This window comes from Pteronotus mesoamericanus, unplaced genomic scaffold, assembly GCF_021234165.1.
Source record: "Pteronotus mesoamericanus isolate MK-2021 breed Mesoamerican mustached bat unplaced genomic scaffold, CSHL_Meso_final contig_52, whole genome shotgun sequence".
Lineage (NCBI taxonomy): Eukaryota > Metazoa > Chordata > Mammalia > Chiroptera > Mormoopidae > Pteronotus > Pteronotus mesoamericanus.
Window position 1 is genome coordinate 12,399,363 of NW_026555189.1, and position 27,045 is coordinate 12,426,407.

Sequence of the window (27,045 nt, forward strand, 5' to 3'; positions counted from 1 at the left end):
TTAAACAAAAATACCTTAAGGCCCAGCAATTCCAACCCCTACGCAGCTACCTAACAGATGGAAAACATGTATCCTCACAAGGACTTAAGACACCAATGTTCATAGAAGCATTAGTTGTAAAAGCCAAAACTGTAAACAATCCTAATGTCCCCAACAGGTGACTGAATACACAAATTGTGGCATATTCATATAATAGGATACCAATCAGAATTTAAAAGGGACAAAACACTGACACATTCTACAACATGGACAAACCTCAAACACATGCCCGGTGAAACACACCCAGCACAGAAGACCATATAATGTATTATTCCACTTATATAATGTAAAATGCCCAGAAAAGACAAAAAGATAAATTTATAGACAGAAACCAGATCAGTGATTGCCTGGGGCTGGAGGCCGGATGATGGAAATGTAAAACTAGGTTGTGTGATGGGTATACAACTCCATAAATTTACTAAAAAAATCATTAAATTATATACTTGAAAAGGGTTAATTTTATGGTATGTCAATTACATCTCAAAAAAGCTGTTAAAAAAGTTGGCAAGAAAGATGACAGGTTCCAGCTTGAGGGGTCTGTGGAATATGTGAGGAAAGATCCCGGTTGGCAGGTGGACATGCGAGATTTGCAGACCCAGGTCTGTCGGTCACGGATTCCCCTATGGAGAAGAATGTTGTCAATGGACAAGAGTCACAGAGGGAGAGGAGAGGATGGAAAAGGAGGGAGCTCTAAGAACATCCCTAGGGAAGGATCAAGTCAAGAAACAGAGGCCATGAAGGACTGAGAAGGAGCAGGAAAAATAAGAAGATGACCTAGAAAAAGCAGTCTCTTAAAAACCTAAAAAGAAGTGTGTTAAGGAAAGACAGGGCCCCTGATCATAAAAGTCCAGGGGGCCAGTGAGATGAAGCATGCGGGGAGGCTGTTAGGTAACCAGGAGGTGGGGGGCATGCACTGGGGACTGAAGACCAACTGCAGCTGGAAGGGAATGGGAAGGTGAAGTGAACAGGAGTTATGCAAAGGGGAGAGGGAGAGAGGGCACAATATGCTGCTGTTAACCCCAGCAGAGCTGTCTGCCCTCACTAAGGAACAGAAATTAGCCAGAGTTCAGAGTGCAAGGATCTGCTCAGCAGGCACCTCTGCAAACCCTCATCACACCCCCCTCACCAGTGGCTGGTTCTTAGCCTGGCGGGTTCAGCAAGAGGCCCTCCGTGAGGCCGGAGATGAAAGGGGGGAGCTGGGGCCACCTAGTGCTATGCCGCCCACTGCAAACTCTCATTACTCACCTTTTTACCCTCCAAGTCTGCAGATGTTAATAATTCAGGCCGTTTCTCTATTATATTAATTTTATCTTCCAAGTCGTTAGCCTTAAAGATCTTAGAGATAAAATAAAAATATTATTTTTTTTTGTCCAGAGAAAAACATCTCAAAGTTGCTTTTCTGGCCAAATAGTTCTGGAACACCACTTTTATCTGCTCTGTGGAAATTCTCCCCTCCGGGGTATCCTATACACCAAGGGATGAGATCGCTAGCAAAATGTAACAGAAAAAGAAATTTCTCTCGCAGGCACATCAATAGGACTTAACAAGAGGCGACCAGTTTTGGTGGAGGTGGGTTGTCCTTCAGAAAGGAAAGCAAGAGCAATCGTTGGCCAGGAGGAGAAACACCATCACGGAACCAACCAGACAGGCCAGCTCATGAGCATGACTCCACGGGCTGCGTCCCAGAAACAAATCACACACTCAATTGTATTGCCACGAACAATTTAATTTTTTTAGTTTCACGTGAAGTGAGGAGAAAAGCTTATACTTCTTCAGTTAATAAACAAAACAAGGTCTATGTGTCTGTTTCTAATCAATGACAGCCCTAGAAGACTTCCAGGCCAGCTCTCAAGACAGGAGCAAGGAGAGCTCTTACTGCAGCCACTTCTCCCAGTTCCCTTGGTACCAGCTCTACTTCAAAGCTGTAAGTGCCAGACTCAGGAAGGGAGGCACCACAGGCTCCCTCATTATTTCAGTAAACAACAATTATCACTTACTTTTTTCATCAGTCTATGAGAAGCTGCTGAGCTCTCTATTGTAAATACCTAGAAAGAAAACCATGCTATTAGTTGTAGGAGATTCACATAACAGGGAAATTAAAGATCAAAATGTGACAAAATCATTCCAAGGCAGAAGGCATCACCTAACCACCTCGACCCATGCTCATTACCCACTAGGAGGGCACCCACACTCTGCACTGACCCCAGAGCAAGGTGGCAGCTCAGACGGAGGAGCTGCAGGTACAAGGCAAGGCCACAGCCTGCCTCCTGGCCACACATGGAAGCGATAAATCCCAAGCCTCTGAAGCAAGCACGTTACATACATGGTAGCTGCACTTGCAAAGAACTTTAGTCACAGAACTGTGTACCCAAACCACACGACACCCTAACTCAAAAGCTGCACTCAGGAAGCCGACAGAAAGGCCCATGTCCAATACCTGCTCTGCCCCAAGGTAATGGGCCAGCACGGAGAGCAGGCTGCCATCGCTGACACACAGGCAGACACTGTCTGGCTTCAGCACCTGTTGTAGAAGAGCAACTTCAGCACAAGTTTTCTTACAGTGTGTCAAGAAAGTCTTGTTGGCAAACTGACAGATCCCACTGCCTGGCTGGGTCTTTCCTAGGCCCAGGCAGCAGCCAGTCCCCACCCTCCAGCACACCCACCTCACTCACCTCTCCCCATCCAGACCCCACTATCAGGAAAGACCCTTCTTAGGCTGCCCCAGAAGGCCCACCTGCAGGCCTGCCCCACTCTCTGCTGCCACCACCCAGTCCATGATGACAGGCCTCTTCCCTGTCTGGTCACAGCACAGACAGCTGTGGGCCTGCTGAGTGACTCACCGAAGGCAGGGATGCCTTTATGGGACACAGATCTGAGAGGAACTTGGGACGCCTGGGATCCTCACTACCCCAAACTACATGCATGCACGCACATATTTCTGCATACAACTCCAAGTGGTCCAAGAGACTCCCCTCCAAACCCCGTGTGTGGGCCCCAGGCTGAGGGACCCCTGCCACAGGCAGTGGGGAGAAAAGGTTTTCAGCCAGAAAGTTATATGGCCAGATTTATACATTGTAGAAAATTTTAGAAAGGAGGCAGCAGATGAAAGGACGGATGAGGTGGCTGGATCCGCTGGGATCACCGACAGGAATTGCTGGTGATCACAAAGGCAAAGTGTCCAGGGGGACTAAGGCAGGGCCAAAGGGAAGCAATCAGCTGCAGGCTCTTGCAAGCAAGCAGAGAACAAGCCCCCAGAAGGTCCAGTAATAGGCTCCCAGGCTCTACCTGAGTGCCCACCCGCTGGCTGAAGTCACGCAGACAGACCAGGGAGCACAGAAAATGAAAGCAACAAATCCTAAGTGCAATGAGCTGGGGCCCATGGACAACCTCCTTCTTGCCCACAGGCACCCAAGGGACTAGACACATACTGTCCTCAGGGCCTGGACATACTGATCAGTTCTGTCCTGATCATTGATTTCTCCAAACCGAGGCCGGTTCCAGAGCAGGTGAGCCTGGCAGTCGCACACGGGACGCGCTGGGTGGACTCTGCCATTCTTTTCAGGACTGGGCCAGGAAATGAAAAGACAGAGTGGTGAGTGTGAACTGACAGGCACCAGTGAGCATGAAAACATGGCACGGGGACCTGCCCCGATGGCACACCCACAGTTCTCTCCAGGGCATGAGTCTAGGCATTGGTTCCCACAGGGGTGTTAAGAGCTTGGAGGGCCGTTGATTCAAGACTCTCAGTTATGTCTACTCCAGATGGGGGCCCCACAGCAGGGACAGCCTCTTCCGAGTACATGCAACAGGGGCTGACACATCCAGTCACACACTTTGCTCCTATTCTGTTCAGATGTAAATGTGCCCACCCGTGCCTCTATAATTCCCCGTTATAAATGGGAAATTTATTTAAGTGCACAGAGTCACAGGCCCAGGGCCGACCCCACAAGGCTCGGGGCATACCTTGTCCTCTGAAGGCTGTACCACACACAGTAGTCATCGTGCTGGGCTACCAGGCAGAGGGCCGAGCCCTGGACCACAGGCTCCTCTTGTGGCAGGAAGTACACACACTGCATCCAGTGGTCCCGCCACTGAAACGGGAAACAGAATCAGCAGTCACTAAACTGCAACAGGAGCAGCGCTTCTAATCCTAGAGCCAAAACCCCTGAAAAAATCAGTTTGCAGGGAGACCACAGTGTGGACTACAGATAGCTACTGTGGCAGAAGAGATAAAGAAAATTCTCAAGTCAGAAAGGTTAATGGCCGGAAAGCTTGCTGGAACACTGCTGGCTTTAGGGAAATAAAACATGGCCTAGGGCAGGGGGCTTTAGAAGGGCTCAGGGGAGGGGACTCCAGGCCTTCTCTTGTGTGTGCGGGGTCTTGGGGGTAGGGGGGTGGGGTAGAAAGACGGAGAGAGGAAGGAAAACAGAAAAAACAAATGTGACAAATGTTAACAACTGATAAATTTAAGTAATGGGCACATCAGTGTTCATGTTCACTTATTCTGTGGATTTAAAATTTTTCAAAATAAAAAGTTGGGAAAATAGTACAGAAGGTTTTGTTTTATTCTATTGACTTAGTTCTTAAAGAAGCAAAAAACTCTAAATTGTTAAACGTGATTTACAATGATTCAGAGTCAACCTTTTAAGAAGTTGTGTTGATCCTCTTTGATACTACAAACCCCACACACAGGATTCTATTCTAAAAAACAAACGAACAAAAAAGAAAAGAAAAAATCTAAAAGAAAAGAAAAAGCAGTTCAGTAATGCATAAAAGTTCCTTACACAGAATACACACAGACATTTAAAATGATGAATATGAAGACTATGAAGCAGCAAGAACAAAACAAAAACTAGTCTGGCAAAAACCCAAGCACATGGAGAGAGCAAAGTAAGGGAGCTCTTTGGGGTGGTAGGCCCACAGGTGACTTGATTCAGTTTTGTCTTATATAATGAGGTTTATTACTCTCCTAATCTTTAAGCCTCTTTTTAAAAAAGAAAGAACTGTCCCCAACAGTGGAAGCCTGGCTCAACTCTGATGAGACAACTGCGTGTTCACTCTGTGAGGACTGCAACCTACCCTATCTACTCCCGAATTTACCTAAAAGGCAAGTGAATGATGCTCCTTGAACCTAAGATGTCTATTTGCACATAAGAGCTAAAAAATGAAAATCTAACCAGACATATCCTGGAAAAAAATAAACAGTAACAGAAAGAAAAAACAGATTCTTGAAAGCTGTTATTCTTTCCTACTGTGCAAATTAATCCTAAGACAAAAGAAGCCTTCCCCTAACCCCATGTGCTCCCATGGTGCTTCCCTGTCACCGGGTCCTTCCCACACACCAGCCTTCCAGGTCTCAGTACTAAAGAGCTGCTGCCAGAACCCCTTGTCTAAGGTGAGACAGACTGAAGAGATTTCAGATCAAGAGAACTTTAGTGAAGTCAGGAGGGGGAGTCATTTTCAGCTCTTTGAATCCTAATAGTCCAAAAGTCACTGCTGGTGGAGGAAGGACACAAGCCTCACAGTCAGACCTGGAGGCGAGCACCCACCACTGGGGCCTAGACACGAGGCCCTACTCTGAGCACTGGGTCAGGCTGAGTTTCAGTCTGCACATTATGTGGTTACCCAGCATGTCTCCCATGAGGATCCGAGAAGAAAATATCCCAGTGGCACTCTGAAGGTAGGCAGATGAAAAGGATTAACATTTTTATGATATTCTTATGCTAATTTTGCAACCATTGCACTCCTACCCAGGGCCAATCTCAACTCTGTGGAAGAATTCTCACTCCCTCATACACACACACACTCAGCCTGCAGAGGACAGAGGCTGCGGAAAAGGGAAGTTCAACCCACTGCCTGGGCATGCACCTGCCTGTCTGGGCCAGGAGACTGGAAGGGGGATTAGAGAGGGGGGAAGTTCACAAGCCCAGGGGAAGGGACCACAATCCTGCAGCAGTCATGGCCCTTTAGCAAAAGCAGTAACTCAGGAAGCCAGAGAGCTGCTGGGGCCTTCCCTAGGTCACCTGTGTACACCTGGAACCAACCAAAGCAAAGCCAGTGCCCAGCTGGTGGTAGCAGGAAAAAGGGACCCAGAGGAAGGTACCCAGGTAGAGAGGGAAGCTTTGATTACTCAGCCCTGCAGCATCTTTCCTGACTGTGTATGTAGAGGGGTTAATAACACATATACATGAAAGAAAATTCAAAAGAAACAAAAGAGGCATGGATGAGCCCCGGCGGATAGCTCAGTTCATTGGAGCACCAACTCAACAAGCCACGGTTGCAGGTTTGATCCCCAGTCATGACACATACAAGACTTATCCGATGAATATATAAATAAGTGGAACAAATCGATGTTTCTCTCCCCCTGCCCCAAAATCAATAAATTTTTAAAAAATTAAAAAAATAAGAGTCATGGAGTGAAAAAGTCTCCTTTCTACCCCTCACCTTCAGCCAACTTCCCAGAAGCAACCATTTTTACCAATTTCTATGAATCCTTCCAAAGATACTCTTAAATACACACACCACAAGTACACATTCATCCACATATATTCTTATTTTTAATAACACCAATGCTGGCATACCACACGCTGTTCTGTACCTCTGTTTTTGCTTCACTTAATGATATAGCCTGGAGAGTGTTCCACATCAGTGCACAGAGAGCTGCCTCATTCACTGAATGCAGGGTTATGTATTTAGCCAGTCCCCTACTGGTGCCCTTTAGGGTGTCCCAGTCTTTTCTACTAAATCACGACTGCAGTGAATATCCTGGCACATGTCAATGTGCACATATGCAAATCTATCCAGAGCCTAAATGTCTAGCAGTGGCATCATTTCCCACCGTGATGAACTGGGCCTTGCTGAGCTCCAAGGAGCTCCAAGGACCCCTTCCTGCTCTTCCCCACAGCTCCAGCAAGAGTGTGCTGCCCCTTTTTGAACTTTTTTCACTAATAGGTGAAAAATGGTATCTCGCTGCAGTTTAAATCTCCATTGCTTTTGTAAGTAAAGCTGAACAATTTTTCACATGTTAAGGAGTACTCTGTATTTCCTTTTCTGTAGTTCATGTCCTCCATCCACTTTCAACTGATCTGGGAAAGGTAGATTTTGAGATCACAGAAAGTGAGGCTGTAGACAGCCCTCATTTCAAGTTCTTTATTCCAAGCTGATATGATGAAGAGCTAATATACCAAAGCTTTCCTACGGTTCACAGTGTCCGCTGGTGCTGACCATGAACTTGGCCTGAGATGTCTACCTTATATCTTATTACAGCTAGCCTTGCTTTTTAAACAAAACAAACAAAAAAAATCTCTTCTTTGATTCTGACACAGTCCCTCCAGCTCTAAATTCTTGTGAATCTAAAGGTCAACATGCTACTTTCCTACAACAAAAACTGGTCAGGTTTCTTGATTTCCATGAAAACGTGCTTAGCTCCTGCCTCTCACCTGGAGCTCTTGTGGATCTGAGTGTGCCCAGAACGGGGCCATGGTGCACTTGATCTTCCCCTCGGGGTCCATTTCAATGTCCCACCAGGAAAGAACTACTTGAGCTTGGCCAGATGCCAGAGGTTCGAACCACCTGCTGTGGCAGGCTGCTGAGCTACTGACTTGCTTGCTGAAGTCCACACTGTGGAAGAATATTCAAGAACTTAAGCACATTTTGAGCTCACACACTCCTTAAGCGTTTATGGCAACCTCCCCAGCAATGAGACTTGTCTGCAATGGACCCCTGTCTTCAGAGGCAGGTGACATCAGCAGGGTTCATTTCCACTTGAAAAGAACTTCCAAAGATCCCAATTCCACAAAATTTCTCAAAGCACCATCACCCAGGTTACCCCTTGGTACCTGAACATAGGCAGCACATCACTGAGGACGGTGAAGTCGGTGGGTGACACCTGGTTCAGCTGAATGTCATAGACAGAGGGTGCACCAGGGCACTTGTCCAGTTCCGAGGGGGGGACGATGACCTGCTCTCCAAGGCTGGTCTGAATACGAATGGGAAAGAGCTTGTTCCATGACCACATCCTTCTGGACTCCACCAGTTGCGCATAGACGGTTGCTCTGTGAGGCACTGCCTCACAATTTTCCTAAGTTTATATTAAAAATAAATAAATAAACAAACCAGGCACACTGACCCACCGTAATTCCAATTGAACAAAAGAGGGTTATTCCTTAATATTAGGCTAGTTCAGAAACATCTAACACCTTACTACCATTAGCATAGTCAACTATTTTCAGCCCAATGCCCTTGGGAAAGAAAAAAAAGATTTGAAAACGGATTACATGTTATGCCTAAAATGATTTATGTCAAATATGTTCCCAGCTACCTGACACTCTTAAATACTTCAAAAATAAACCTTAATAGTCATTATGCTGATTAACTCCCACATCGATTCTGAAGAAAGAGTCCAATTCTTCCTGCTAAGCCCTAATTCTGGCACTGGGCTCAAAGCTTTCCTTCAGTGTAGCTTTTGCCCAGGCTCCAGAACTTTCTTATCACAACCCATGGACAAGTGTTTACCCTCAACTAACCTGGCCCTGTGGCCTCACCGGGCACTGCTGACTGCTCCCGTCGCTTGGCTTTGGCTGCGGTCCCTCTTCCAGTTCTCCTCCTACCTCATTCATTTACTGACATCTTTGACACACCAGGCACGAGGGCCCACCTGGGAAGAGGGCACTCACGGCTGCTACCACACAGAAATGACAAGCTCAGGGAGTCTCTGCTTCAGCACTAGTGACCTCTTGTACCAGAAGATCCTTCCTTGCAGGGACAGTAGCATGTTTAGCAATATCATGGGCCTCCACCCACAAGATAACAGTATAGCACCACCCCTCCTCAGCTGTGACACTAAAAATGTCTCCACACGTGGCTCTGGATGAGAAGCACTGCTCCAGCTGGACTCTCACACCCCCTGCCCATACCTCCCAGAGGGGACTCCCCAGAGACCTGGCCTGGACTGCCTTCTTTCTCCCTCCACACCACAGAGCAACCTCAATCACTCTGTCTTCATTTACCAAGCACCATGTAGCCAAAGGCCTCTTGGTCCTTCCTCCCTGGCTGACCCTTGGACAACTCAAACTCTGTCTAAACTGGACAAATCCGCCTTGGCTGGTGTGGCTCACTGGATTGAGTGCCGACCTGTGGATCAGAACGTTGATTCCTGGTCAGGGGCACATGCCTGGGTTGCAGGCCAGGTCCCCAGCTCAGGGCACATGAGAGGCAAACAATCGATGTTTCCCTTGTGCATCCATGTTTCTCTCCCTCTCTTTCTCCTACCCTTCCCCTCTCTCTAAAAATAAATAAATAAAATCTTTAAAAAAAAAACAGAAAACAAGAGAACAAATCCAACTTCACCCATTTCTCACCTTCCCAAGCTTGGTCCTCCCAGTTGACAGGAAGCACCACCATCCAATCCAGTCACTCAAGCTTTAAACCCGGGCAGCATCCTCAGTGCCTCTCTGTCTACCATGACCACCGCCCTCCTCCTCGACTCTACCTCTTCTGGCCTATCTCTATGGCCTTACCTGAGGCCCGCCTCAGCCCAGTGCCTGAATGACTCCAACCACCTTCCTGCCTCCGGCCTTGCTCCCCAGCTGCTTTCTTCATGGTCACATGGTCTTCATGGTCTGCCAGCACAAACCACCCCCTGCCTGGAACCCTTCTGTGCTGCCACGCTGCCTCCTGGAGCACAGCAGCCCTTCTCGGTCTAGCCCGGCCCAGCAATCTAGCCACAACTCTGACCCCACCTCCCACACTACCCATCAGCCAAACTACTCGCAGGAACTGGGAGCCACCGCACCAAGTCACCTTCGTGTCTTTGTGCATGTTGACCTCCTCTGCTGTAAATATCCCCCGCACCTGCCAGGCCACTACCTGATCACTCTTCAAGACTGACACAACTTGAGCTTCACCTTCCTTGATCCCTCACCTTTCCCTCATCAGAGCGGGCAGGGTCTCACCCCACTGACCACCATCAGTGTGTAACTCAAACTGTACTGCGATGACCTGCTCACCTACTTACCGCTCCGGGAGCCCACCTTCATATTCCTGGTACCCAAAAAAGCGCCTGGCAAAATAAAGGCATTTAATATAAGGGTCTTCTAAGATCAATCCTTGGGTCATTACCACATGGACTATCTATCAGCTATGCCAGCATCCCAGTTTCATGACCTCCAGTAAGACAGTAAGAAGGTCAGGACAATGGCAGCCTTTGTGTGCCAGCCCTACCTCCTTTGAGCTCAGACACGGGTGGGCACATGGGGACAGTGATTAGAGTGGACAATGCATACCTGGCTGCTACAGGCCAGCTGGGAGAGGAAACTGAGGATAGCTGTCTGCCTACCTTTTTTATTTTTTAAAGATTTTATTTATTTTTAGAAAGGGGGGAAGGGAGGAAGAAAGAAAGGCCTCCCTCCCTTCCCCTCTCAATTAGTGGCCTCTCACATGCCCCCAACCAGGAACCCAGCCTACAACCCAGGCATGTGCCCTGACTGGGAATCAAACTGGTGACCTTTCACTTTGCAGGACGAAACTCAACCAGCTGGACCATACAGGCCAGGGCTGTCTGCCTACCTTTTTATATAATGAATTAAAGGAAGAAAACTGGTCAACATTAACATAAATTCTAAATATCCTTGTTTTCTTTCTGTATCAGGGATATATTTAGTTAGTGGTTTTAATGTGAAGATATAGAAATTGCTATTACTGAAGTTACTAGAAAAGGGTTTTACACATTGGAAATGATTAGACAACTCCCAAAGCACAGGGATCTACAGAACACTCACAATCACACACCAAAGTCAGGACTTTGGTCCTGACTGCCCTGGAAGGAAACCCCTTCCTCACTGAGGGCACCGAGAACCCGGAAAGAAGGCTCCTGAGTGGGACAGTTGCAGCGCACACAGGGCAGGTGCCGGCAGAAGTAGCGGACCCCTCCATGACTGGCCTTTCCCTCTGGGTCTCTACCTCCAGTTTATGTCCATACAAAAGCAAGACAAACATCTCCAAGATAATATCTTCAATGCTTCTCTCTTTTAAATCCTCACCTGAGGATCTTTTTATAGATTTTTAGAGAAAGAGAGGGAGGGAGGGAGGGAGTGCGAGAGAGAAGGAGAAACATGGATTGGTTGCCTCCCATATGTGCTCCAACCAGGAATCGAACCTGCAGCCTTTTGGTGTATGGAACAATGCTCCAGCAAACTGAGCCATTTGGGCACTACGCAAACTCCTATACCTGGCATGGCCTGGTCTTTCAGGGCCTTCTACCCTCTCCTCCATTCTCCGCCCTTAGCTCAGAGCCCCCTAGGCTGATGTTCTCAGTGACCTACCAAACAGGTCCCTCCACCTGGGTCATCCCTCCCTCTCCTCAGTGTCTTTTCAAATTCCACCATCTCCACATGCCCCCCTAACCTCTTCTATCAGTCCTAAATCATATGTCTGTGTTGTTTTTGTCTGCCTCTCCACTCAGCCCATTCCGTTCTCACCACCACTGACTAGTGTGGGTTAACGCAATAAGGATGTCTTATAGTTCCCCTTCGATGCTAGAACACTTTACACACATGTGACACTCAAAGAGTGTTTGCTAAATTGAACTGAATTTGAAGACAGTTTCTGGTTTTTTGACTCTAACCTACCAAAAAACTTGAATTCGAGAGGCACAGAAGTCATAACTAAGGAGAACCAGAATCCTGCAGGAATCAAGGGGTATCCTAGGGTATATGAACAGGTACCAGGGGCTCAGGCTGGGAAGAGCATGGTGTGTCAATGTGAGCTGTGTAAGCTGGCTGAGATCTCAGCAATACGCCCAGGGGAGGTTCTTTGTCCCTTACCTGCACGAGATGCCTGTGTGCATGCTCATAGGAGGGCAGCGCTCCCTCCCCAATCAGTTCCGTGTCAAAGAGCTCCGTGACCAGGATGTTGGCACGGCATGGCATGTCACCACCTGAGAAACACAATGAAACAGGATCAGAAGCAAGCAACAGCCTAGAAAAAATATTAACAGCAAACAGATGCAGATAAAAGATTACTAAGCTATTAAACTGAAAGCACATATAAATGCTGAAGTATTTAAAAGTGTCATGTCTCAATTGACTTAATGGTTAGGCAAAACAATTTGTATACATACATATATCTCAAAATGCTAACCAGTTAAGTCTTCGTTAAGAGAATATGGGGGTTTGCTATACTACTACTTTTTCAACTTTTCTGTATACAAATTAACAATTAAACTATTAATTATTAAATTAAGAAAAATTAAAGCAAAAACTGAATGCTGATATTTCAAATATTTCTGGCTGCAGAAAGTGAGAGAAAACCAAAGCAAAACAGAAAGGCTGACTGATTCCACTGATACCCAGGGTTCACAATCGCCAGTTCCTTACACTAAGTCCCCCGGAATTAAGTTCATTTCTTGCTACCAAACAATGTCCCAAATAACAGTTGTTTGGGAAAGTAGGGTTATGGTGGATCTTTTTATTAACTACATTTTCTAAACTTCTATAATATGATGTAATGTAATGCTACTTCTACCGTTATAATTTTCAATGAGCCAAGAGACAAAACAGACTTTGGAAGAGGCCATTCATCACGGAGAATTCACTAAACACTCATCATGACTCATGAATTACAACGAACAGAGCCCACTCATCTTCCCTATGGAGAAGACAAGTCTTGTGGGTGATGCAAGAAAAGAGGACCATTAAAAGGGTCCAAGAGTGGTACAGCAGGGAGCCTAAACCCCGAGTCATGGACACCGGGGCTTTCAGCCTGCTTTCCAGCCTTCAGCCCTCAGTGCTGACCATCAGCCACCTCATCTGTTACATGGGGGGAAAAAGACCTGCTCCACGCAGCAGTGGTTAGGCTAGCAAAGATAAAAGCTGTCCACTTCCTATGAAGTACACTTGTGTTCAATGGCAATATGAGATGAAAAAAGGCTAAGAAGAAACTTCTGTCCCATGGCACAGAGATCACCCTCCAAATGGCCCTGCCCATCCTCTCTGATAGCATGCCAAACTCCAGCTGAAACACACTGTCCCAAACGGAGCCAAGCACCCCCACCCCTATGCACCTGCTTCTCCCTCTGATGTTTCTGCCTCAATGAATGCCACTCAGTCCCAAAAACTGGGCAGCATTTACTAGCTCCAGGAGAATAGGGACCCTGACTGGTCTGTTCAGCACTGTACCCCAGTGCCTAGAACAATGCTAGGTACCCAGTGACAGCCAGCAAACATTAGCTGAATTCTTCATTCCTCCCTGTCACCTTACATCCAATCAACCACCGAGCCCTGCCAATACTAACTCCTTAATAATTTTTAAGCTAATTATGTACCTTGAAATGATTTATTGTCCAAATTTGCTTCAAACAAATCGAACTCTACAATCCAGTGAATTTCAAGAAATGCTCCTGAGAGCCTGGTGTCTAGCATGGGAATGCTAACACGGAAGGGTGCACAGAGGGCGCGGTGACAGCCTGCATGGGGTGCTTGCTCCAGGCGCTGCAAGTCTCGCCCCAGGGCCTGGGTGGGTGAACAACTGCTCCCTGAGTCAGCTGCTACACGTCTCCGTGTGAGATCCACCAATCTCTGGGAAAGAGGCAACAAACTTAGATGTTATTTTTACAAAGGGCTGAGAACAGAACCTTGGAAAACATGCATTTGGGGGAGAAAGAAAGTTGCAAAGAGAACGAAAGCTGCAAAGGAAGCCGGGGAAGAGAGTTACCAGGAAGTCTAAATGTCAGAAGTACCAAAAGCTGCAGTGTTTAAGAGGAAAAGCAGAGGGAAGATCATCAGCCTTGGCAATAAAGCCACTTGTCAAACTGAGGGAATGGAAACAAAGTCCCCTTTACAGGGGATTAAGGATCAAGCAAAGCTGACAATCTACTCAGTAAACAAATATTACTAAATCCTTTCATGCGAGATATATGCAAGTTATGAAATGGAATAATTAATAAGACCACACAGTCCATGACCTCAAGATGCTCAGCTATGTGGGGATACATAATTACATAATGATTTCATTATTGCAGTGATTAGCACTACAAAGAGAAAGTACTAAGAAACCATTGAGGGATCTGGCCTAATGCAGGGTGTATGTGAACAACACAGCCTGGAAGCCAGCACAGCGTCACAGACAGAGTGACATGGCAAAGGCTGCTCTGCAGGTCAGTCAGTCTGCTGCCAAAACAGACAAACTTTAAAAAATAAATGATCTCCAACCCTGGCCAAAGTGGAGTAACTAGGATCAGACATCCATCTGCTGTAGTCAGTAAGAAAACCAGACAAAATATATGAAACAAGTGTCTTCAGATGCTGAACAAGAGGCAACACAGTTTGTCCCCCAAGAAGGGAAACAAAGAGACTACTACTGCTCTCACTTTCAGCCAGCAGACACAGTACAGGGAGTGAGAAAGCAAGCACGCAGTACACTGCAATCTTGCTAAATTAATTAAACAGACAACGATCGGAGATCAGGGAAGTGGGGGCAGCTGGGCCTTGCCAGGGGGAGAACCAGGGAGGAAGTTATGCAGAAAAGGGCTTCAGAAATTTGCAGAGGGCTCCCCTTAGGTCTCTTGTTGAATATATTCACACACACACAGGGTAAGACTCTAGAAGGCTGGGTAAAGGCAACCATTTAGCTATACAGTGAACAATTTCCAGAGCTCACAGAGGACTGGGTAACAGCCCAGGTCTGATCAGCCAGCACCCAGGCACTCAGCAGAGACTCTAGAAAAGTCATGCCTTACTAGTATGGCTAAAGAGTCTTAGAGCAGCGGTTCTCAACAGGGGACAATTTTGCCTCCATTCTTCACCCTGGGACATTTGGCAATATCTGAAGACTTTTTTGGTTGGCTCAGGGGTTGCGGGGTATGTACTACTGACTTCTACTGGTTAGAAGCCAGGGATAAATATCCTGCAAAGCACAGAATAGCTCCCTCCATCGCCCAACAAAGAATTATCAGCCCCAAAATGTTCACAGTGCTGCTGTTGAGAAACCATGACTTAAAGCTACTCTAAGTCTGCCTCAACAAAGCTTTAAAACAAGCCTTGAAAGGATCAAATTGATCTGCAAGTAACCCAACTGCACACCAAACAAAGCTTTTAAAGGAAGGCAACAAAATCCAGCACTTAGCAATGCAAAATTCCCACAGCATCCAAATAAAAATTACTAGGTATGCCAGGAAGGAAAATGCAACCCAAAACTAGGATAACAGAACCCCTAAACGATAGAGATAATGGAAATAGACGATAAGGATGTTAAAACAGCTACTATAAATATATTAAGTATTTAAAGGCACATAGGAACATAAGGAGGAAAATTAAAGTTATAAAAAAATCATTTTAGAGATAAGAAGTACAATACCAGAAATGAAAAGATAACTACATGTGCTTAACAGAAGACTGGACACCACACAAGAAAAGATCAGTAAACCTAAAGACCAATCCAAGAAAGTATCCATGTCCATCAACAGGTGAAGGGTTAAACAAATTATGGTACATCCACACATGAAGTGCTGCTTAGGAATAGAAGAGATTGAATGAACTCTTTAAAAAAAAAGGATTTTACTTATTCATTTTTAGAGAGAGGCAAAGAGAGGGAGAAAGAGGGGAAAAAAACATGAATATGTGAGAACATCGATTGGTTGCCTCTCACATGTCCCCAATTTGAAACCCAGCCTGCAACCCAGGCATGAGCCCTGACCAGGAATTAAACCAGCGACCTTTCAGTTTGCAGGACAACACTCAACCTATACCAGTCAAGGTGAGAATGAACTCGTGATACACAAAACAACGTGGTCAAACTCTCAAGAGCAGTGTGCAACAGAAAAGAAAGCAGGTACGAAGACTACACACTATGATTCCAAGTACTCAAAATTCTAGAAAAGGAGAGCTTAATCTAAACTGAAGAAAGCAGAACAGTAGACGCCTAGGGCCAGGGCAATGGGAGAGATTGATGTAAGGGTTATTGAAGAATCTCTTCGGGCATGATGGAGATATTCTATTGTCTTGATTGTGGTGGTGGTCAGAGTGATTATAAGTTTACTTAAAATGGCCAAAACCCATCAAACTGTATAGTTAAAATGGGTGGATTCACTTTATGTAAATTATACCCCAATAATGTTGATTAAAAATGGAATAATGATTTGTACATTCTTTTGTATGTACATGTTTTAAAAATAAATAAAAGGGACACTAATTCCTCCTTTTGTGCATCTTTCAGATTCTCCATTAAAGAAAAATTGTTTTTTAATGGGATGAAAATGTTGACCCTAGGTAGATGCTTTGTAGTAAAATACTGTATTTTAAAAAACTGGGGTGAAACCCATAACCTCACCTAAGGACCTTCTTTTACAAATCTTTCCACTGTGCTCTCCAGGTATCAGGGGCATGTGAAATTTTGTAAGTCCAGTTCAAGCTCCTAGACTCTAAAAAATATCCTGGAAACGTGGATTGTGCTCTACAGACAAACCTTTCATGCTAGATGCTGAAGCAGGGTGTGAGAACTAAGTACACCCTGCTGTTTCTGCTTTCTACTTAGTTTCACTTCTGTCAGATAAAACTAGAAACAAGAGAGCTGAGCCACACAGAATTCCAACTTGCTTAAAGCAAAAGGTTTTGTATGCATCATAGCCATTGCTCTTGATTAGTTCTGGCTTACTCATTACTGACCTGCTTTAGCTAAAAAAGAAATAAACTAGTAGAGAAGTAAAGTTCTGATCTTCAGACACATGAAGAGGTCCCATATCTCTGCAAATACCTGGAGACGTTTACTGCAGGTAACTTCAATAAGCCTTTTCCTCTCTCTTATTAAAACATGCAAAGCTTTCAATGCAGCATGTGCTGATCTTACCTGGTCCCACAGTCACCTCTGTGGAATGTTTGTTGATAACCTTAATCTTATCACTGAAGCCATTTTTCTCCACAATCTTCACAGCCGCATCAGCCATAGGCTTGAAAACCTAGAAATTAGAGCCAAAACCCAAGAAAAATTAGCAATCATCCTAACACCCAAGATTAGCAAGACGTTCCTTGAGTCTAGTCCTAAGATTTGAAGCAAAAGAGGTCTGCACTACAGAATTTCCTCCTGAATATACAAAATGTACCTTTGTCACCATTCAAGATATAGGCAAAATATTTCTTTGGGCTGATTTAATTTAAATAAACAGAGCTTCGTCAGTGCAACTTCAATACCTTACTCTCCAAATGTGTTTCATGAAAATAAATACAAAAGAATGAGATTCCACTGGGTTTAACTGGCAGCTGGGAGTTCCCAGAAAGGGAGACGACAGGTTTGCACAGAATCCCAAGAAGGCTGCACTCCTAGAAAGGACAGCAGGTGTCAGTGCCACAATAGAGAGAACAAGGAAGAGGACTCCCCTCACAAAACAAAGATCTGTGACCTGTGACAAGATGTGTCCAATGTTCTCTAGATGAAAGAGAGACTGTTACTATGTTAGACCCAAGTGTGAGCAAAACTGTCCAAATCCAATGCTGGCAGGACACCACTTATATTTTCTTACGGTATTCAATGTCCTCCATAATACGAACCACCTTGCTTCCCCTTGCCCCCACCATTCCCCCAAAGCCCATCCCCCCGACAACTGATACTCCCAGCCACAATCACTATTCCCAGGCAAACCTGAGTCTTCCCTGTCCTAACCCCACTGGCCAAAGCAAATGCAACTTTCCAGGGCAGTACAGAAACCCCTCTCTAGAAGTCTTCCCTGAACGCTTCGCATGTCCCTAAACATAAGCCCCTCCAATTCCTATGTTCCAGCCTGCTCAATTTAGACTCTACAGCTTCAGCCATGTTAGGACCTAAAACATACAGACACATGTGCAGCCACACACAAAGAGGGGAAATATAACAGCTGATACTGGTTCCAAAATGACAAGATTTCCTTTTTTTTACGTCTTTTTCTGCATTTTCCGCCATGAACACACACTTCTTTTACTATAGTCAAGGGAGAGATGTTATATCCTTCATACACACACATGGGGTCCAGCAGAAATTAACTCCTGCTTGAGTGTGGCTGGCAGAGTACATGAATGTCTCACATGAGATGGACAGCAATTTGAACATTTCACCTAAAATGTTATATGGTGCGCTTGAGTGTATTATTGTTACAGAATTACATACTTATGATTTTGTAATAAAAGATTTTATAATGAAAAGGGGTGTTATTTGTGCTGGACCCTGTAGAGATAAAACCTGATAATACCGGTGCTGTTAGGAGTCAATAATCTGAGCAACGCTCTTAGCTTAGGACCTGGCATGTAGTGCTCAGATTTATTACTGTACCTGTGTCCCTTTCCTCATCTACAGCATAAGGGTAATGATGTACTTCATTAGGTTATTGTATGGATTCAATAAAATATGGCTTTGTTCATGCTTTTCTTCTTTCAGCTGATGTTTATCAAGCAGCTCCTGTGTGTTCTGTTCCAGCCACTGGGGACTGAGATCCTGGAGCAAGACACACTTCCTGCTTGGAGGGGTTTTGAGTCTGATGGGGAAGTCAGATATTAAATGCACGAATGATACAAATAAGTATATAATTACAGTTGTGGTCAGTGCCAACAGTGTAGAGGGGTTAGCACAGCACTGGCACAGTACAAGTGGGGGGTGGCTATTTTTATGACTTCATTACATTTAGGCTTTCAAATATTTCCAGTTATGAGCTAATAATACTGAAAAGACTTCCCTGGATTTGTGCAGTATTAACTGGAAGATTTGCTGCTTCTGGAGTTTCTGTTACAGGAGTGAAAGACTTTATACAGAGGTTCTGTCCAGACATTGCCATGGATCAAGGTCTCTCCAGGACACCGGGGCCAAGAGGCCTCCTTTGCAGGGTCCCCTCGGTCCTCAGCACCTCACGGCCTTGGCCGGTACCATCTGGTCTTGGGGAGGAGACAGGTGTTGGAGTCTGCACATTTTGAGGAAGTAGCTGACGAACAACTCTGACAGTGGAATTTCCTCTTAGGAAGTAGTGAGCTCCCTGTGCTCCCAGGGTGCAAGTAGGGGCTGGGGGGTGGAAATGAGTGCTGGCCCCTGCAAAGGCGAGCTCCTCCTGAGAGGAAGCAGAGGGGCCAAGCACCCATCCTCACAGGAACGGAACAGGGCAAGGCTTCCATGCTTTTTGTTCTATATACTTGTATGTGTAAATATACAGGGTCTGGCACAAGTAACACCCCTTTTTATTATAAAATCTTTTATTAAAAAATCATTAGCATGTATTTTTGTAACAGAACAATATCACACTCAAGCACACCATATGACATTTTAGGTGAAAGTTTCAAATTAAAACTATAAATTATTATACCCAAATTATTATACCCATATTACTACCCCACCAACCATAGTCAAGCAGGTGTTAACTTCTGCCGGACCCTGTATATTTTTTACAGAATACCTGTGTGCTTAGCTAGAGAAAAAAGAAAGCGAACTATCTTCACAATCTGTTTTAAATTATTTCTAGGATCTGGCTTGATGTTTTTAGATGTAGCCTGAGGGCCTCAAACCCTCCGTTCTCGCCAATCACTTTGCCTCCACCCCAAAAGTATCACAAGCTCATGCCATACCCTCAGCCCTCCCACCTGTTAACATATTCATCTGGTCCACTGACCCTTCAGGCTCTGACCACTGATAGCCTCCACCTCCTTAGCCACCAAGCACTCAAGATCTTATGCAAAATACTACCTGGAGTGAAACCTAAAACTGGCTTCCAAACATCATTCTGTGTCCTCCCCTGCCCTCAAATCAGTTTGGAACCTTCTTTCAAGTGGTGCCTCTGTCTGGTCTAAGGGCAACTGAATCCTTCTTGCCAGGGATAAGGGAAGTTAAATTGCCCTTATTTCTGGCCAATGACAGCCAAGGAGAGGTTTGCTAGAGATTCCTGGGAAAGTTCTTCTTGCTCTTAAAATGGAAAAAGTGAGGAAGCCAGGACCATGCTTTGTTTTCTAAGCACTTGCCACAGAAATCACAGGCTAGAGCAGCAAGACAGAATCAGAAATTCAGTTAAATGAGATGGGAATCTGGAAAACCCAAGAGCACAGTCCTATCAATTCTCTCAAATAAACATGTTCTCACTCTATTTCTCATCAGTAGTCCATACATATTTAACATATCCACCATGAAATGCCATTCTTTCCCACAAAGTAAGCCTCTTCCTCTGAGTTCCTCTCCCAAGTCAATGGCATCACTGCCCCCTCGAACACCAGACACTCACATTAGAAAACTAACACTCTCTCCCCCACACACACACACACACACAACACCGCACCCCCCCACCTCCCCAAGCTATCACTGTTGAGTGAGCTCCATAATTAGGTCTCCCATCCAAGTACTCACCGGGCCGGGCCCTGCTTAGCTTCCGAGATCAGGTGAGATCAGGCGCGTTCAGGGTGGTATGGCCGTAGACTGAGCATAATTAGGACCCCGAAGACCAAGGCAGCAATTCTAGCTCTCCTAGTTTTTAACTATGAGACCTGAGTAAATTTTTAACCTCTCGTCTTAGTTTCTTTATTGATAATAAAATCTACTTGAAGATATCAAGGCAATCATCCTAAAACAGATTTCTACGTATCTGCTCAAAAACCTTGAGAACTCCCCAAAAGGCCAAGAAGTAGCTTTTAATCCTTTTTATGCAATCCTGAGACAATTGTACAGTCACATACACACACACACACGTACATACGCATACAATTCTCGGGACTTTCAAGGAGATCTGAAGCCCATTATTCTCGTCTTAGGTTAAGAACACCTAACTCGAACGCTGACTGGTGTGGCACTGTGGATTAAGTACCACGGCTTGTGAACCAAGAGATCGCTGGCTCAATTCCTGGTCAGAGCACATGCATGGGTTGCGGGCCAGGTCCCCAGTTGGGGCTGTGCGAGAGGCAACTGATCACTGTTTCGCTCCCTCTCTTTCTCCCTCCCTTCCATTCTCTCTAAAAATAATTTTAAAAATCTTTTAAAACACCCACAAACACCTAACTCAAGATAGTACAGTTAAAACTCCACTGTGGCACTCAGGTCCTGGAGATGGCTTTGTCTATCATGACACCTTTTGCTGAGACTCTGGATAACCGTGGTCCCTAAACATACCACAGTATTCCCAAGCTGAAAACGTCCGCCTTTCTAGACTGTGATCATGAGGGCCACGTTGTAGAGATGGTGGGGCAGGCACATGAAAGGAATCTTGGAAGAACACCCTGAAGTGCTGACTTCCAAAGTTCATGTGAGAAAGCAAAAAACTTCTTCCTTGGTTAAGCCACGGTTAATGTGGACTTTGTTATTTGCAACTCAATCACCATAGGGACAAAATTTTGCCCCAAGAGCTTAGAAGAATAGACACTAAATTTTAGCAATGGTTAACTTTGAATTAACACACTATTTTTATTTTATATTTAACAAATTTTCTATAAAGATATGTATTATTTGCATTATCAGAAAGATAAAATGTTTAATGTTTTATTATGGGAAAGAAATCGCAGATTGCCAAACTATTGATAAACATAGTAATAGCTGGCTCTGTAGGGACATTTAAAGTAGTGCATCTCGCCCTGACTGGTGTGGCTTGGTGGATTGAGCACCAGCCTGAGAATCAGGGGGTCTTGGGTTCGATTCCCAGTCAGGGCACATGCCTGGGTTGCAGGCCAGGTCCCCAGTAGGGGGCACTCAAGGGGCTGCCACACACTGATGTTTCTCTCCCTTTCTCCCCCACTTCCCCTCTCTAAAACTAAATAAACAAAATCTTAAAAAAAAAAAATAAAGTAGTGTATCTCAACCTTGGTGCATATTCAATACCCAGGCCACATCTCAGAATAATTAAATCAAAATTTGGAAGAGGAGACAAGGAGGGGGAGTTAGGCATCAGTATTTTTTTTAACAATTCATTTTTTATTGTATTTTTCCCCATTACCACTTATCCCTCCTATACCTTCTTCCTCCTTCGGCCTTCCCCTACCCCTCCGTAGGCATCAGTATTTTTTAAATCTCAGTGGTCATGAGAACCTGACATGCAGCCAAGGCTGAGAACTATTGTTTTTTGGGTTGTTGTTGTTTTTTTAATATATTATTTACTTATTCTTAGAGAGAGGAAAGGGAAGGAGAAAGAAAGGGAGAGAAACATCGATCAGCTGCCTCTTGTACATGCCCCAAAAGGGGACCAAACTGGCAACCAGGGAATATGCCCCGACAGAGAATTGAACTGACGACCTTTCACTTTGCAGGACAACACTCAAACAACTGAGCCATTCTGGCCAGGGTGAGAGTTACCATTTTCAGAGGAGAAAATGTGCTCCTATAGGAAGAAATTGTGTCTGATTCAGTTCTATATCCTCAGAACCTGGCCCTGTGCTTGAGACAGAATGAGCACTCCAAGAATGTCTGTGAACAAACGGACATGCAAAGTGCAAGGGGCGTAACGGACTTCCCACACAAGAAGCAGGACACACACCTGATGAGTGTGGCTTACCTCGATGGCATAGCAGAAGTCAGCACCTGCTGTGACCGCCATCATTGACAAGAGTCCTGTGCCGGTGCCAATGTCGAGAACCAAGGCCTTCTGCCCTCTGTCCTTCACCCTGCTCACAGCAGCCCGGATACCCTGGTAGTATTTTATATTCTAAGAGAAAGGGAGAAACAGTTGTCACTTCATACTAGTTATTATAAATAAGTAGAAAGGTGCTTTGTGAAGTTCTGGAGTCATACCTGGCAGCAGCAGTGTGAGTCATGACCTCACGGCCTTTCTGACCCTGGAGGAACAGCACTGGCTGGCTGAGCAGGGCAGGCTGTGAGACCACCAAAGCACTGGATCAGCCTCTTGCCCTTTATTAAGTGATTGTCTCTCCCCCCCATGCCTACTCTTCCATAGTCTGCTTAGTGATACTGGGGCTGGGGCTCTGGAAATACCTTCTCCTTTTTCCAGCTGTTAGGTACAGACAAGAAGGATCTAGCAGGTGACTGGAAGGTAGGAGGGAAAGAGGTTGTTTCTTCCCGTCTGCCTGCTGCCCTCATCGGTGTCCTCCCAGGCATAGCAGCTGGTTCCAGAAGCCAGCTCCTGCCAGGGCTCCCGTACAGCCTCAGAGGCTTTCAGGGAGTGGCAGCAGCACTGGAACAGAGATCCCTCTGAGATATCTGAGCACCAGCTCCACAGGACCTTTCCTCCAAGCTTCTAGATTTTGACAACCTCAATCTTCTCCCTTTGTTTCCTGAGCCTGAGGCAAGGTAACTGCTTCCCGCTCTTCCTATCACAAGTTTATCTCAGTCCTCTCATTTGCTTCCCAGTTCTCCCACACCTATATAAGCAATTCCCTCTGTTAAATATGTAATGTGGCTTTGGATTTCCTTACGGGACTTCAATTTATACAGGTTCCTTGTCTAAAATGTATTTTCTGCCCTCAGGAAATTATTTCTTTGTATCATGAAGGTTTATAGTTCTGGTCTTTAGTGACCTAAAAAATACATCTTCCATTTGTAAGATTTTGGCTGAATAAATACTTTCCACTGACAATAACTAAAAATCATGGGAAGATATTTGTAACTCTTTTTAAGTGTACTGATGACCTAGAAAATTAATACAGAATATTAGGAGCTCACACAGTTGGGAGTGGAGCCACCCCCAGGTGAGCCTGGAGACAACTATCCTACCAGCTGACACCTTGATCACAGCCTATGAGAGATGGAAACCCAGGAGCCCCAGCGAAGTGGAACCCAGATCTCTGACCCCCAGATACTATGAGATAATAACTGTTTTAAGCCATTACATTTTGAGATAATTTGTTATGCAGCAGTAGATAACTAATACAGAGCCAGTATCAAAAGGGCAATAATCTCTGACCACAGTGTAATCAAGTTACACATCTCAATAACAAAAATATAGCTACAGGGGAAAAAAGGACTTCCAGCCAAGATAGAGATGTAGGTAGATACACTTTGCCTCCTCACACAACCAAAGGGACAACAACAAATTTAAAAACAAAAAGTAACCAGAACTGCCAGAAAATCGAACTGTATGGAAGTCCAACAACCAAGGACCTAAAGAAGAAACATTCAGCCAGACCGGTAGGAGGGGCAGAGATGGGCACCCGGGGCAGAGAAGACACAAGGTAAGGTTGTGGCTGGAGGACCAGGCAGGCAATGCGGCAGTTGGCAGGCTGGGCGGTCCCACATCTGCATGTGGATAAAGTGTGAGGAATAGCTGGGGAGCGAGACAGAACACCCAATACAGAGTTCTAATGCAGGAAAAGAAAGCCTCAAAACCTCTGGAGGTAAAAAACCAGAGGTTTGTGGGGGTTGCGGCAGCAGGCAAAATTCTCAGCCTCACAGAAGAGTCCGTTGGAGAGACCCACGGGGTCCTAGAATGTACACAAACCCACCCATCTGAGCATCAGCACCAGAAGGGCCCAATTTGCTCCTAGGTAGTGGGGGAAGTGACTGAAAGCCGGTGGAGAACCAAGCAAGCCGCATTGTTCCTTCTCAGACCCCTCCCACACAGACAGTGGCACAACTCAGTGACCTGGGTTGCCCCACCCTGGCAAATAGCTAAGGCTCCACCTCTTCCAATGATTTCTAAGGCAGGCCAAGATAAAAAAATATGGCCCAAATAAAAGAACAGATCAAAGCTCCAAAAATAGAACTAAGTGATGAGCAGACAGCCAACCTATCAGATGCACAGTTCAAAACACTGGTAATCTGGGTGCTCACTGAATTGTCACAAAATGGAGGAAAAGATGAAGGCTACACAAAGTGAAATAAAGAAAAATATATAGGGAACCAACAGTAAAGGGAAGGAAACCAGGACTCAAATCAATGACTGGGAGCAGAAGGAACAGATAAGCATTCAACCAGAACAGAAGGTAGAAACAAGAATTCAAAAAAAATGAGGAGAGGCTTTGGAACCTCTAGGACAACCTGAAACGTCCCAACATCTGAAATCACAGGCGTGACAGAAGGAGAGAGGAAGAGCAAGAAATTGAAATCTTATTTGAAAAAATAATGGAGAACTTCCTCTGGAAGGAAACAGACTTCCAGGAGATCCAGGAAGCTCAGAGAGTCCCAAAGAAGTGGGACCCAGGGAAGCACACACCAAGGTACATCATAATTACATTACCCAAGATTAAAGATAAGGAGAGAATCCTAAAAGCACCAAGAGAAAAAAGGAGACAGTTCCCTACAAAGGAGTTCCCAGAAGACTGTCAGCTGATTTCTCAAAAGAAACCTTGCAGGCAAGAAGGGACTGCAGGAAGTTTTCAAAGTCATGAAAAGCAAGGACCTACATCCAAGATTACTCTATCCAACAAAGCTATCATTTAGACTGGAAGGGCACATAAAATGCTTCCCAGATAAGGCAGAGTTAAAGGAGTTCATCATCACCTAGCCCTTATTATATAAAATGTGAAAAGCACTTATCTAAGAGAAAGAAGATAAAAAACTATGAACAGTAAAACAGAGGAGAGGGGGAAGAGGGAAGAACAGGGGAAAAGGTACAGGGAATAAGCAGCATAAATAGTAGGTACAAAATCAGCAGGGGGAGGTTGAGAATAATATAGGAAATGGAGAAGCCAAAGAACTTATATGTACAAACCATGGACATGAACTAAGGGAGGGGGGAGTTAGGCGGGTAGTGCAGAGCAGGGTGGAGGGCAATAAAGGGGAGAAAAAAGTGGGACAACTGTAATAGCATAATCAATAAAATATATATTTAAAAAAGAAAAAAAAATTTTTTGAACATTAAGAAATTCTAGCCCTGGCTGGTATGGCTCAGTGGAATGAGCACTGGCCTGCGAACCAAAAGGTCACAGGTTCAATTCCCGGTCAGGGCACATGCCTGGGTTGCTGGCCAGCTCCCCCAGTTGGAGGCATGTGAGAAGCAGCTGACTGATGTTTCTCTCCCTCTCTTTCCTCCTCCCTTCCCCTCTCTCTGAAAATAAATAAAATCCTTTTAAAAAAAGAATAACTATTTAAAAAATTATAAACTCACAGGTAAACGACTTAAATAAAAAGGGAATCAGAAAATATCTAGAACTGAATAATTTAAAAAAATTACATATCAAAACTCATGGAATGGCTAAAGCAATATTTGGAGGAAAATGTATTAGAAAAGACCAAAAAATGAGGTAAGTTAGCATACATCTCAAAAATTTAGAAAGAGGACTACCAAAATAAACTCCAAATAAGTGATGAGTAAAAATAATAAAGAAAAAAAATTAAAGAACTAAGAAACAAATATAGAGATCAACAAGGATAAAAGTTATTTCAAAAGACTAATAAAATCAATGAACTCGTAAGGCTAGTTAAAAAAAATGTAAAGGGACAGAAACAAGTACAAATAACCAAAAACTGGGAAGGAAGGTGGGGTGTGAGAGCAGAGTAGGTAATATCAATATATATGCTGCGATATTAAACAGATTAAAGGAGACCATGAACAACTTTTCAGCAAATAAATTTTTTAAAAAGATGAAGCAGATAACTTTAAATTGGACATTCTACCCAACTAGAGCAGTGATTTTCAACCTTTTTCATCTCATGGCACACATAACCTAATTACTTAAATTCTATGGCACACACCAAAAAATATTTTTTGCTGATCTGACCCCCAAAAAAGTGTAATTTTGATTCATCACACCAAACGGCTATTGTTGTGTTGGCTGTTGTCATTGTTTCATGTGACAATCTATGGGAAAAAGAGTCAGTGACCCTAACTAAATAATCAAGTATTGCATATTTTAAAAATTCTTGCTTGACCTCACTGGTATGGTTCGGAGGGTTGAACATCGTCCTGCAAACCAAAAGGCTGCTGGTTCGATTCCCAGTCAGGGCATATGCCTGGATAGCAGGCCAGGTGCCCGGTTGAGGGTGTGCAAGAGGCAATTGACCGATCGATGTTCTGTCGCACATGAATCTTTCTCCCTCCTTTCCCCTCTCTCTAAAAATAAATAAATAAAATCTTTTTAAAAAATTTCTTGTAACACATCAGTTGAAAATCGCAGCATTAGAGCAAGAAGAAATGAGATG

The 27,045-nt window shown here is 44.7% G+C and overlaps 1 protein-coding gene across 1 annotated transcript in view; it reads right to left on the reverse strand.

The window, feature by feature from the left end:
• PRMT7 (protein arginine methyltransferase 7) overlaps positions 1-27,045 on the reverse strand; it is a 48,306-nt gene that overhangs the window by 6,940 nt on the left and 14,321 nt on the right. Inside the window, exons 4-13 of the mRNA XM_054579282.1 lie at positions 22,505-22,654; positions 16,879-16,987; positions 11,862-11,974; positions 7,878-8,119; positions 7,479-7,659; positions 4,003-4,130; positions 3,468-3,603; positions 2,477-2,560; positions 2,037-2,084; positions 1,285-1,374 (exon numbers count right to left, since the gene is read on the reverse strand). Coding sequence (XP_054435257.1) covers positions 1,285-1,374; positions 2,037-2,084; positions 2,477-2,560; positions 3,468-3,603; positions 4,003-4,130; positions 7,479-7,659; positions 7,878-8,119; positions 11,862-11,974; positions 16,879-16,987; positions 22,505-22,654 — 1,281 coding nt within the window. The remainder of the gene's footprint in view (positions 1-1,284; positions 1,375-2,036; positions 2,085-2,476; positions 2,561-3,467; positions 3,604-4,002; positions 4,131-7,478; positions 7,660-7,877; positions 8,120-11,861; positions 11,975-16,878; positions 16,988-22,504; positions 22,655-27,045) is intronic.